This window comes from Moschus berezovskii, chromosome 27 (genome assembly GCF_049115385.1).
Source record: "Moschus berezovskii isolate FMDL1 chromosome 27, NW_MosBer_1.0, whole genome shotgun sequence".
NCBI lineage: Eukaryota > Metazoa > Chordata > Mammalia > Artiodactyla > Moschidae > Moschus > Moschus berezovskii.
The window spans coordinates 24,227,062-24,241,387 of NC_142486.1; the positions used below are offsets into that span (position 1 = coordinate 24,227,062).

Genomic DNA, 14,326 nt, shown 5'->3' on the forward strand with positions numbered 1-14,326 from the left:
CTATCCTGCTACACGTCCTATTGCCATGTAGCTTTGGGCAAATAAGTCATTTCAATTATGCAACAGTTTCCTCCTTTATCACAGTGAGATAATAATAGCCATACCTACCCCATAGGGGCTTCTCTGGTGGCTCAGATGGTAAGGAATCTGCGAAGAATGTGAGAGACCCAGGTTTGATCCCTGGGTTGGGAAGATCCCCTGGAGAAGGAAATGGCAACCCACCCCAGTATTCTTGCCTGGAAAATTACATGGACAGAGGGGGCTACAGTCCATGGGGTTGCAAAGAGTCAGACATAACTGAGCGCAACTAACACACACACATACACACCCATAGGGGTACTAGGAGGATTCAGTGGCTTAATCCACATAAACCTCTTTGAAAGTAATAAGCACTATATAATTGATTGTTAAATCTTTTGACTCAGCTTCACAAGGCCGCCACTATTTCCCCACTTTATTGAGGAGGCATGTAGGTCTTTGAGAAATTAAATTGCCCAAAGTTATATTGTTCCAGTGTTGCTGAACCCCCCCAAAACCTGATGCCTATCTCCCAAACTGATCAGTTTCATGAACTGTGATATCCTGTCACATTTCATTTCTGAATCTACCCATTAGCAGTGGAGCATGAGAAAAACCCAGGAGTTAAGCATTCCTTAACTTTCAAAAAAAGCCTTAACAAAGGCTTAAACTAAACAAAGCCTCCTCCTTGGGAGATGGGATGGAGGAGAGGTTCTAGTGAGTTCTGTCTTCTTATTGGCTCTTTCAGATAACCCATCCTCAAAGCAATCCAGGAGCTTAGCTGAGGAGCTGGGCAAAGCCGTGGAGATCATGGGCAAAGGCAAGAATGGGATTGGCTTTGGCAAAGTGGACATCACAGTTGAGAAGGAACTTCAGAAGGAGTTTGATGTCAAGAAGGCCCCAGAGTTGAAGCTGTTTTTTGAGGGCAACAGATCACAGCCCATCAGCTGCCAAGGTAATGGTATTTGTGTGTCAATCAAAGGAATGCTAACTATGGAAGCACAAAAATCCGCACTTCGGTGGCTTAACAGAATTATAAGCTTATGTCTTGCTTGCACCGAACCCAGTTGTAACCAAGGTTGGATGTGGGACTCCTGGTCCACACAATCTTTCAAGGGCCCAAGTCCCTTTCAGCCTGTGGCACTGTCCTCCCCTAGGACCTCTGATTCTCTGGGTGTTCCCTCTGCATCTGGCCAGAAGTCAGTGCTGGGAGGCAGAGGAGTGCCACCAGTGGAGTCCATAGCCCAGACCTGGAGGTGGTGGATATCACTTCTATTCTCATCCTATTGACCTGAGTTCTGTTGTGTGGCTCCACCCAACTGAAAGGCTGGGAAATATGGCCCTGCTCTACGACCATGATGTTTTTTCATAGATTTTGGTGGACATGTAATTACTTCCACCATATCTGAGCTGGTGGGCCCTGGAGGCACACGAGGTGGCACGGTGAGGTTCATGGTTTCTAAACTAAAAAGACCAGAGAGTGAGTTCCCAGCTTACCTAACTGCCCACTCCCACTGCACTCTTCCACTTTAGAATGATCTTGATGGGGTCTCAGGCCAAGGAAGCATTGACTGATCAAAAGGGAGACTGGGAGGTGCTAGAACAAGATGAGTATGGGACAGGGTGACTACTAAACTAGAAGCTAAAGCTTCTGTCACCATCCATTTCATTAACTCATTCACCTACTTATTCCATACTTTTTTATTAAGAACCTAACACCAGACCATTCTAAAGGAGATCAGTCCTGGGTGTTCATTGGAAGGACTGATGCTAAAGCTGAAACTCCAATACTTTGGCCACCTCATGCAAAGAGTTGACTCACTGGAAAAGACTCTGGTGCTGGGAGGGATTGGGGGCAGGAGGAGAAGGGGACGACAGAGAATGAGATGGCTGGATGGCATCACGACTCGATGGAGGTGTGTTTGAGTGAACTCCGGGAGTTGGTGATGTACAGGGAGGCCTGGTGTGCTGTGATTCATGGGGTCGCAAAGAGTCAGACACGACTGAGTGACTGAACTGAACTGAACATGTGTCAAGCCCCATCTTTTAAAAATATTCATTTATTTTTATTTATTTGGCTGCATTGGGTCTTAGTTGTGGCATGTGGAATCTAGTTCCCTGACCAGGGGTTGAACCCAGGCTCCCTGCATTAGGAGCACAGAGTCTTAGCCACTGGACCATCTGGGAAATCCCTCAAGCCCTATCTTAATGTTGGGGAATTTTGAAGAATTTTGTGCCTCAGTGTGACACATAGTAGGTCTTAATTTTTAAAAAGTGTTAAGTATATGGAGAAGCTAAAGGTAAAGGGGAAAAAAGGAAAGATATATCCATTTGAATGCAGAGTTCCAAAGAATAGCAAGGAGAAACAAGAAAGCCTTCCTAAGTGAAAAAAGCAAAGAAACAGAGGGAAAAAACAGAATGGGAAAGACTAGAAATCTCTTCAAGAAAATTAGAGGCACCAAGGGAAGATTTTGTGCAAAGATGGGCACAATAAAGGACAGAAACTATATGGATCTACCAGAAGCAGAAGATAGTAAGAAATGGCAAGAACACACAGAATAACTATATAAAAAAGATCTTCATGACCCAGATAACCACTATGGAGTGATCACTCACCTAGAGCCAGACATCCTGGAACGCGAAGTCAAGTGGGCTTTAGGAAGCATCACTATGAACAAAGCTAGTGGAAGTGATGGAATTGCAGTTGAGCTATTTCAAATCCTAAAAGATGATGCTGTGAAAGTGCTGCATTCAATATGCCAGCAAATTTGGAAAACTCAGCAGTGGCCTGGAAACAGTACTGGAAAAGGTCAGTTTTCATTCCAATCCCAAAGAAAAGCAATGGCAAAGAATGTTCAAGCTACTGCACAATTGCCCTCATCTCACATGCTAATGAAGTAATGCTGAAAATTCTCCAAGCCAGGTTTCAACAATACATGAACGTGAACTTCCAGATGTTCAAGCTAGATTTAGAAAAGGCAGAGGAAACAGAGATCCAATTGCAAACATCTGTTAGATCATTGAAAAAGCAAGAGAGTTACAGAAAAACATCTACTTCAACTGTGTGGATCACAGCAAACTGTGGAAAATTCTTAGAGATGGGAGTAACAGACTATCTTACAAATCTGTATGCAGGTCAAAAGAAGCAACAGTTAGAACCGAGCATGGAACAACAGACTGGTTCCAAATTGGGAGAAGAGTATGTCAAGGCTGTATATAGTCACCCTGCTTATTTAACTTATATGCAGAGTCCAGTTCAGTTCAGTTGCTCAGTCATGTCGCATGACTCTTTGCGACCCCATGAATCACAGCACGCCAGGCCTCCCTGTCCATCACCAACTCCCAGAGTTCACTCAAACTCATGTCCATTGAGTTGGTGATGCCATCCAGCCATCTCATTCTCTGTTGTCCCCTTCTCTTCCTGCCCCCAATCCCTCCCAGCATCAGGGTCTTATTCAATGAATCAACTCTCTCTTTGCATGAGGTAGCCGAAGTATTGGCATTTCAGCTTCAGCATCAGTCCTTCCAATGAACACCCAGGACTGATCTCCTTTAGGATGGACTGGTTGGATCTCCTTGCAGTCCAAGGGACTCTCAAGAGTCTTCTCCAGCACCACACTTCAAAAGCATCAATTCTTCAGCACTCAGCTTTCTTCACAGTCCAACTCTCACATCCATACATGACCACGGGAAAAACCATAGCCTTGACTAGACGGACTTTGGTTGGCAAAGTAATGTCTCTGCTTTTTAATGTGCTTTCTAGCTTGGTCATAACTTTCCTTCCAAGGAGTAAGTGTCTTTTAATCTCATGGCTGTAATCAGCATCTGCAGTGATTTTGGAGTCCCCCAAAATAAAGTCTGACATTGTTTCCACTGTTTCCCCATCTATTTCCCATGAAGTGATGGGACCAGATGCCATGATCTTTGTTTTCTGAATGTTGAGCTTTAAGCCAACTTTTTCACTCTCCTCCTTCACTTTCATCAAGAGGCTTTTGAGTTCCTCTTCACTTTCTGCCATAAGGGTGGTGTCATCTGCATATCTGAGGTTATGGATATTTCTCCCGGCAGAGTACATCATGTGAAATGCCAGGCTGGATGAAGCACAAGCTGGAATCAATATTGCTGGGAGAAATATCAGTGGACTCCAGGAGTTGGTGATGGACAGGCAGGCCTGGCGTGCTGTAGTTCATGGGTTCACAAAGAGTCGGACATGACTGAGTGACTGAACTGAACTGAACTGATGTTGGGAAAGATTGAGGGCAGGAGGAGAAGGGGATGACAGAGGATGAGATGGTTGGATGGCATCACCGACTCAATGGCCGTGAGTTTGGGTAGACTCCGGGAGTTGGTGTTGGACAGGGAGGCCTGGTGTGCTGCGGTTCATGGGGTCAGACACGACTGAGCAACTGAACTGAACTGAATGTGTAGATGAATGGATGGATGGATGGAATAAAACTGATGAAGACAGAAATGCCCAACACAGCCCTTCCTTTATTAGTAGAATGTTCCCATTGTGTATGTTGAATGATTGAATCACAGAAAACTGAACCTGTCTTTTGCAGGGCCCAGCATTTAGCATGTTTGCGAAAATCCTATTTGAGAGTGGTTGCAAGAACCAAAGGGGTGGATTGGAGAGGGCCACCATGGGCAGGGGCTTCAGGCTGCACTGCAGCTCTCAGAATGGACACAGAGAGAGTATGAGATTCACAGGCCAGACTTGCAGAAGAGCCTACCTCAGGGCTGCTGCTGCTACTGCTGCTGCTAAGTCACTTCAGTCGTGTCCGACTCTGTGTGACCCCATAGACGGAAGCCCACCAGGCTCCGCCTTCCCTGGGATTCTCCAGGCAAGAACACTGGAGTGGGTTGCCATTTCTTTCTCCAATGTAAGACTTGGAGCCTCCTCCCAGCTGGTTTGTAGGAGGGTGGTGTGTGAGGGAGTAAGAAGAGAAAGAGACGAGGAGAGAGGAGAGGAGTGAGAGGAAGAATCAAGACTGCTGCTTCCTATGCACTGAGGGCTAACCCTCAATGGCTACACACTGACCTAAGCGAGGAGCCCTTTCTGATGCATTGGTTTAGGGGAGGGCTGTGAAAAAAATGAAAGCCCGAAGTTACTTTGTCAAGGTACATATCTGCTCATGGAGTTACTCAGGCTCTTGGGATACCCTCACATCCTAAAGGACAGGTGAAGTCCAACTCCACTTAAGGGTAAAAGGGTTGCAGCATAGCAACTTCCAGACTGTCTGAGCCCGCTTTGTGCTGAGAGCCAGTGGCTGGAGCCTCCTCATCATTCAGGAAGCATCACCATCACCTCCTTTAGGAAGTCTCCCCTGATCGCCTGGGTCACAGTGCCTGCCCCGTTTCTGTTGTCCTGTGGGACCTGTCCTTCCCCCTCAAAGATCTTACCTCTCACCTTAGAGCACAGGACAGAATCCAATCTCACCTCCTTTCCTGGGGTTCCTGAAAAGGCTCCCAGAGCTGGTGGACACTGTGACTTCAAATCCTCACTATGTACCAGAGGAGCAGTCACGTCCTCCCATCGAATTCTGATTTCTTCATCTGTAAAGTGTGGATGGCAAAGGTATCTACCTCTGAGGGTGCCTGGGAAGAAAGATAAGTGAACATGTCTGAAGCATTTACTGTGTTACAGATACTGTTCTAGGCCCTTCTCAGATGTTATAACACAGTGTAGGAGGTGCTTTTACAGGTGGGGAAACTGAGGTGCAGAGAGTAGAATAACTCTCAAGGCTCCCCAGCTAATAAGCAGTGAGATTTACAAACATTTTCTCTAAAGGACCAGAAAGTAAATATTTCAAGCTTTACCGGCCAGTCTCTGTTGAAACAATTTAACTCTGCTGATGCTCTGAAAGAGGAGTCATACACAAACAAACAGTTGTGCCTCTGTTCCAATAAAAACAACATAAAATTAGATGGCTGGTCAGATTTGGCCCATGGGCTATAGTTGATGGATCCTTCCTGCACATTGTTCTGTCCTCTAAGTAAATGGCAGTTGCGGTTATTATTGTTGCTGTTCAATCACTCAGTCATGTCCGATTCTGTGAACCCATGGACTGCACTACACCAGACTCCCCTGTCCATCACCGACTCCCAGAGCTTGCTCAAACTCATGTCCATTGAGTCAGCGATGCCATCCAACCATCTCCTCCTTGGTCATCTCCTTCTCCTCCTGCCTTCAATCTTTACCCAAATCGGGGTCTTTTCTAATGACTTGGCTCTTCGCATCAGGTGGCCAAAGTAATGGAACTTCAACTTCAGCATCAGTCCTTCCATGAATATTCAGGGTTGATTTCCTTTAGGATTGACTGGTTTGATCTCCTTGCCGTCCAACGGACTCTCAAGCATCTTCTCCAAAACCACATTTTAAAGCATCAATGTCATTATTATCCTCAAGCTATTACTTTTCTGACCCTAGTCCAGGGCCTGGAATGCTTAGGTTTTTAATGCATATTTTGTGTTTGAATGGGGTGGTATTAGAAGGGCCCCACTGCAGCAGGCTTGGAGTAAAGAAGCCAGCTTTTATTTGTACTAGGCTTGACCACTTCCTTCTTCCTCAGTATGACCCTCAACCATGGAAAGAGGCAGTGGAATACTTTGGAGTCAGGGCCCGGATTTTAGGGTGAGCACTAGCTGTGAGAGCTTGAGGCAGCCTTGATCTATCACTTCCTAAAAAAAATGACTCGTGCCAATTCCACTACTTGACAGGACTTCCCTGAGCCAAGCGGGCCTCCTACACATTACCAGCCTCCTACACAGTGACTTCCATGAAAATTTCCCTCAGATGCAGGTTGGGTTTAGTCCTTGATGAGTCAAGTTCAGGTTCTCCTCTGGTCTCCAAGGACTGATGGTGGGAGACTTGGCTTTGACCCTCTTCTTTGAGGGAGGGAGACTCAGGCTACCTCCAGGCCCTCAATTAATGATGCATTCACAGCTTGTGCCTGGAAGTATGCAGCAGGGTGATGGCCCCAGTTAATTATTGACACAACATTCACACCTCAGTTGCCACTGTGTCCTCTGGCTCAGAGCCGAGCAACAGGAAAGGCACCTGCATAGCAGGGGCAGTGCCCGAGACTCAGAAACAAACTGTTTGCCAGGTTCAGAGCTGTCTCAGTCCCATGGGGCCCAGAGGACCAGGTGGAGTCCATCCATCCCAGAGAAGAGGGTTCAAGGTCAAGTTCCCTTAAACAGAGTTATCTAATGATTCATTCACCTCGTTCATTCATCCCATGATTTCCTGAACACCTACTATGAAGCAGACATTACAAGATGTAGGGGAGGAAAACTTCTCCTTTCTTCCCTTCTAGGTTCTTTGGGTGGTCTAATAATTAAATTGACGTAAGAGAGATTAATGAAAGAAAAATTAATTTCATATGTACAGGAGTCCCAAAGATATGAGGCTAAAAAGAAGTGATCAAAGCAGGTAGATTTTATACCTTTTAGACAAAGAATAAAGTTGTGAAGAATTGACAAGAAAATAGGGGTTGGGGCTTGGGGTAAAAAATTAGTGAGGGGAATAACCAGGTTTGTTTATATAGCCTTCTTGACCTTAAATCCCTATGAGCGGTAATAAGGATGTCATCTACCCTGCTAGTACTGGGAGGGTACCGCCACATGGGAGATTTATTTCCTGCTTTCAGAGGGATAAAGAAGAGTCAGAACATATTTTTTGCACAGGCTCTTTCTCAAGTACCTTTAATTCAAAATAATATGCCAAAGTAGTATAATTTGAGATGGCATATTCTGTTATCCCTCAGGAGCTACTGAGAAAGTTAACAAAAACTCATAACTTCAGAAACAGATTCAATGAAGAAAATACAACAAGTCATAATATAGAGAATGATTGAAAGGAGTGTAGGAAAAGACCAAACTGGGGATTAAAGAAGCAGGATGAGATGCACTTGAGGGCTGAGAGGAAAGGCCAGCCCAGGCAGAGGGACTGGTGGATGCCAAGCCCAGTGCGCTGGAAGACAAGGGTATGATTGGAGTGTGGACACAGGGAGAGGGTAGCACAGAGGGAAATCAGGGCAATGGTTCTGATGACCTGAAATGCAAACTCCTTTGGAGGGATTTTATTCACCTTTTTGGGCATTGTCAGTATTTCTAAGCTAATTTCTTTCAGGTCACTTAAAAAAAAATAATTTTTTCAGGCAAAACCTCTAGGAGAAAGGGCTTGTTTTCGTGATGTGTGCCTCTTTCTTCCTAAAAGATGCCTTGGACCACTGTGAAAATAGAATCTCAACGTTGGGCTGGTATCTGGGTTGTGGGGGGGATGACTGCTGTGAGTTGAATCATGGTCTGAAGACAGCATGATGCCTCCCCACCCACTCTGTCCCTTGAGACCACAACATCATCCTCTAATGAACCTTCACAGGCCTGACTCATAGTGACTTTTTTAATCGCCTAATTTGTATCTACTGAAGCTGGACATTGTGTCCCCATGACCAGAAATTCTTCTCTTGGTCATGTACCCAACAGAAGTGCATATAAAGTGCCCCTAGAGACATGCCCAAGAATTAATTCTTAATAGCCCCAAACTGTAAACAAACCAAATGCCCATTAATAAGGAATGGATAAATAAGTCATGGAATATTCTCACAATAGAGTGCTACACAGCAGTGGGAATGAATCTAAAAGTGCAACATGGAGGAATCTCACATGTGTAATGAAGCCAGATCCTCAAACACATACTGTGTGACTCTGTTTATATGCAGTTCAAGAACAAGCTGTTAGAAACTAGGGTAATTGTTACTTCTAGTTACCTCCAGGTAAGAGTAGGGTAGAGGTTGGGAAGGGGCACATGGGGACTTCTAAGGGGCTGATAATTTTCTATTTCTTTATCTGGGTGGTATTTACACATGTTTGTTCATTTTATGAAAATTCATCAAACTGTATATAATTTGTGTACCTTTCGCCACGTAAACATGCTTCATTAGAAAAATTTAAAAGGCCTAATGTTCTTAGGAAAGGTAAGTAAAGACACTTAGTGCCCTTCCCAGTCAATTTAACAATAATGTCCTTTTTAGACAATTTAGCAACTCAGTATGCATTCCTCAAGCCCCAGGCTGCAATTTGTCCCACCACAGGACCTTTGCACAGCCTGCCTTTTCTGCTTTTCCTTCTCCAGCTGCTTCCTGTTAACTCCTATGTATCCTTCAGTTTTCAGCTCATAAATGATTTCCTCCAGGATTTCCTCCTCAACTTCATAGTCTAGGTCATGTATCTTTTCTACTGGTCCACAGAATTTTGCTTTTTAATGCTAACTTTGGGTGTGATTACATACTTGTTTGTGCTGTTATTTGACAATTATCTTCCTCAACAGAATGAGAGCTGCACAGCAGAGGCAAGGTCTTATTTCTGTTTGCGGTTTTATTCCCAGGACCAAACACGGCACTCTAACATGGCACACAAATGCGTATTTATCAAGTGAAGGAATGAGTACAGGAATGAATCATAAGAGAAGGAATAAAGGTCTTTTTACGTCTTACAAAGCTACTCACAACTAGCATTTCTCTAGCTCATAACTCATTTTAAATGAGCCATTCTATTCTATAACAGAAAATAATATTTTAATTACCTGCCATCATATAACATCAATGATCCTGGCAAACAGTCCATTTGTAGCCTCGTGTACATTTTGGCACACTATTATGTCTCCCAGATACGGTAGATGTGTCCTAATTTTAGAAGCTTTCTATATGCTTGGCATTTGATATATGATAGCTGAGAAATGGAAGTCAGGATAGATGACCTTAGAGGACATCCATGTCTCAGCTAAAGAATGAGAGATACAGGGAGATAATGGAATTTTCCTAAGGGTGCAGAACTAGCTGGTCTTTTTATTTACCTTTTACATTTTTATGTTTTAAAAAATAAATCCATCTTCCTTTTACTTTGAACAGTGAATAAGAAAACACAGCTGGCCATGCTTCCTCCTGGGTTTGATTCGCAGGTTCACTAGTGGGGTGGCCAATAGAAAGTTGAAACCTCAGTATGTATCCCATAGGCTTACTATGGAGATGTAATACATGCAAAACACTCAGCACAGTGTCTGGTCCTTAGTAAGTGTTTGGTAAAGTTTAGTTGTTATTAAAGTTTACATCCTTGGGGCTCAGGTTGAGGAAAAGAGGAAGAATTGACCTTGGCTTTCAAGAGGTGTGAATCTAAGGCAAGAGGTTTCTATTCATTTAACTTGGGGAAGATAGGCCTTGTTCCAGTTCAAGAGGAAACTTCTCTGGGATCCATTTAATTGTACCTGTCTCTCCAGGAGTGGTTGAATCTACTGCCTTGGTGGTTTGGTTGAGAAGACAAATTAGTCAGAAAGCATTTCTGTTCTCCAACAGCAATGAGATAGCAGAGTTTGTGGATTCCAGGCCCTTGGTCATCGTTGGTTTCTTCCAGGTACTGCATTCAAGAGGTGGGAGGTGGCTCCTCAATTGCTAAGGATTCCTGTGTCTGGGAGGGTGGGTGGGGTGAAGAGAGGCCTTCCATTTAGGTTAATTCCATGCCCGTTCTTCCTTTTTCAATGAGTGGCTTTCTGGGAAAACTGGAAGGATAAAAAATAAAGAAAAAGTGGAAACTGAAATGGCCAGAAGAGCTAACTACAAAGGCAGACAGTAATAGGGAGACAGAAGAGGAGATTAATATATTTTGAACTGGTTTTGATAGTAAAACTGATCTTTTTGAGGTCCACTTAGAACATTAACGAATAATAAATTATTTTCAAATTGCCCTTGCTTTTGGAGAATGAGTTTCTTATACATCTTTGCTCAGTTCCTGTAACTTTGATGACTCCTCCCTTTTTCTGAGAAGAAATCAGAACTTTGGGGCTATATTTATACATGAGGAGAATTTGTACTTTTTTCTCTCCCATTACATTTTGACATTGCTTTTGGCTGCAGTTTTCTTTCAAGCTAAAGAATGAAGGCTGACACTACAGTCATATCTTAATATGAAGCTCATATTTGCTACTACATGTGATTAAATCAATGACTTCTTCTGAAAGCAGTTAAGGACTGTGTGTGCATGTGTGCTTCGTCGCTCAGTTGTGTCCAACTCTTTGTAACCCCACTGACTGTAGCCCACCAGGCTTCTCTGTCCATGGGGTTTCTCCAGGCAAGAATGTTGGAGTAGGTTGCCATACCCTCCTCCAGGGGATCTTCCCAACCCAGGGATTGAAACCAGGTCTCCTGCCTTGCAGGCAGATTCTTTACCATCAGCCACCAGGGAAGCCCCTTTAAGGACTAAATGTTATTAATAAAAAGTCTCAACAACTGTGTTAGTATAGCCTTCACTCTCATACTTGGAAAAGGGCAAGTTTATCAATTCTCTCTATTTACCTCTGTGGATTTGCCTATTTTGACCTTAGTCATAGCCATAGAGGAGAAGGCAATGACAACCCACACTAGTACTCTTGCCTGGAGATAATCCCATGGACGGAGGAGCCTGGTGGGCTGCAGTCCATGGGGTCACGAAGCATTGGACACGACTGAGTGACTTCACTTTCACTTTTCACTTTCATGCATTGGAGAAGGAAATGGCAACCCACTCCAGTATTCTTGCCTGGAGAATCCCAGGGACGGGGGAGCCTGGTGGGCTGCCGTCTATGGTGTCGCACAGAATCGGACACGACTGATGCGACTTAGCAGCAGCAGCAGCATAGCCATAGAAGTATTCTGGGTATGAAACATCCATGAAGGTGGATTTAGGTAGCCTACCAAAACCACAGAACTTGGAAAGGTGAAGAGATGAGTTAGTCACCATTTTCACCCTGTCCTTATAATTGCCAGGCATTTTGCTTTCTGTCGAAGCCTCATCAAACATCTCTCCCCAAACAGGACTTAGAGGAAGAAGTAGCAGAGTTGTTCTATGATATGATCAAAGACTTTCCAGAGCTAACGTTTGGAGTGATATCGATTAGACATGCCATGGGGCGTTACCATGTCACCCTTGATAGTGTTATAGTGTTCAAAAAGGTAAGACTTGAGTTTTATTGCTAGTGAGGGGTCTCTAATTCAAAATAATGAACCATGCATGGGCTTTGGGTATAAAGTCTGGTTCTGCACTTGTGAACTAAGTGGCGTTGACTAGCTGGTTTCTGGGAAATCAGTCTCTAGACGTCTCTCTGACCTTTCCAGCCATTTCCCATTGGGAACTCCTCCTTTCCTTAACCAGTAAATGCCATTAATTAAGGCTCAGTCTTCTGCCTACATTTTCTTCTGGTCCATCCAGGCTTCCCCATCCATATACCCATGATTTACAAATCTCCATCTCCAGCCAGACTTCTCTGATCTCCAGACCTTTAAATCCATCACCAGATGTCTCAACATGGTCAAGCCTAAAGTCATGATCTGCCTTCCAAATCCTCTGCTAGTATTCTCTCTCTCTTTTCGTGAATAGCAGAAACATTTATTCCACCCAGCAGTCACTGAAGAAAAGTGAAGTTCAAACACATTTCTTTTATTATCTTCTCAGTTATAAATAAAAATAGGCATTTTTATCAAAGAAGACATACACATGGCACACGAACACAATACAAACGTTCAACATCATGAATCATAGGGAAATGCGGTCACCGCACAGTGAGATGTCACCATCGCTCCCAACTCCTCCGTAAACAAAATCAGAACACCGAGGCATCATTCTAACACCTCCCTCTTTTCCATCCCTCCTAACCAATCCATCAGCCCAATCCCATTGATTTTTACATTTAAAATATTCCATGAATCTATGCACTTCTTTCTACGGCTACCATCATAGATCAAGCGACCATTCATATCCCATAGCCTAGTGCAACATACATTCAACTGGTCTACCACATTTTATCTTGTCCTCTAAAGAGATAACTTTTCAAAATTAAAATATGAATGTTATTTTTCTCCTTCTAATTGAAAACCCTTTAACAGGTTCCACAATTTTTAGGATAAATATGAATTTTTGATGAGGCCCACAAGGCTTTCCACAGTCTAACCTCTATAACAAACTTTCCTCCTCTCCCTCTCTGGGATCTAGATCTGAGCTGTTCAATACAGCAACCTCTAGTCACATGTGACTATTTACTTTAACATTAAAATTTTAGTTCTTCAATCAAACTAGCTATTAGTAGATAGTGGCTACTATATTTAATATCATTGATTTACAGAGCAAATCCATCATCTCAGAAAATTCTACTGAAGTGTTACTTTAGACTCTGTAGTTTGGTTCCTGGAATATGCATTATTCCCTCCCTACACAAAGCTAAATCCTTAAAATAACCATATTACTTAAAGACATGGCTCAGAGAGGTTAGGTTACTTGCTCAAGGCCACACAGGAAATAGATGAAATGATCCAGATTCTGGTTGACTTCTCATAGGGAAGACTGTGAGCCATTGTGTTTTACTTAGGCCCTTGGAAGTCACTGAAAGATTCCAAGCTAGAGAATAAAATAAGCTGATTTGTGTTTTTGAATGGACAACATAGAGTCTAGAAGTATATCCAAATGCATACTGGAATTTAGTATTTAATAAAGATGATATTTTAGACTAGTAGGCAGACTATATTATTCAGTGACTAGAATTGAGAGCATTGGGTAGCTATTTGAAAAAAGCTAAAGCTAAATCCATAAGTCATTCCTGCCACTAAATTAAATTTCAGATTGATCCCTGATTTAAAAATATAACAATGAAATTGTGGAAAGACTAGAAGATGCCATAGGAGAATTTGCTTTCAAACCTTGGAGGGAGGGGGAAAGTCCCTTTATGAAGAATGACAGAAACCATAGAAAATATGAAAAGAAACCGCTGATATATTTGGACCATACAAAAAAATGTTAAATTCTGAAGAAAGGTCACTCAGTCATATCCGACTCTTTGCAACCCCATGGACTATACAGTTCATGGAATTCTCCAGGCTAGAATACTGGAGTGGGTAGTCGTTCCCTTCTCCAGGGGATCTTCCCAACCCAGAAATCGAACACAGGTCTCCTGCATTGCAGGCAGATTCTTTACCAGCTGAGCTACCAGGGAAGCCCTCTGCAGAACAAACCCAGTCACAAAATCAAAAACGAAACAGCAAACTTGGCATTGCATTTAGGAGAGATATGGTCTATGTTAATGGTTAAGAACATGGGCACTAGGGTCAGATTGCCTGAGTTGGCATTTTGGCTCCACGTCTTACTAGCTTAGCAACCCTGGGCAAATCACTTCACCCCTCTGTGCCTCAATTTTCTCAACTGTAAAATGGGCAAAATAATAGTATATGGCTCAATGAGATGTTATGAGGATTAAATGAGTTAATACATACAGCATGTTTAGAAC

At 43.3% G+C, this 14,326-nt stretch overlaps 1 protein-coding gene across 1 annotated transcript in view; it reads left to right on the top strand.

Moving 5' to 3' along the window:
- Positions 1–14,326, top strand: part of PDILT (protein disulfide isomerase like, testis expressed) — a 41,751-nt gene that overhangs the window by 10,604 nt on the left and 16,821 nt on the right. The window contains exons 2-4 of the mRNA XM_055409600.2: positions 767–973; positions 10,298–10,431; positions 11,868–12,005. Of these exons, the coding sequence (XP_055265575.2) occupies positions 767–973; positions 10,298–10,431; positions 11,868–12,005 (479 nt within the window). The remainder of the gene's footprint in view (positions 1–766; positions 974–10,297; positions 10,432–11,867; positions 12,006–14,326) is intronic.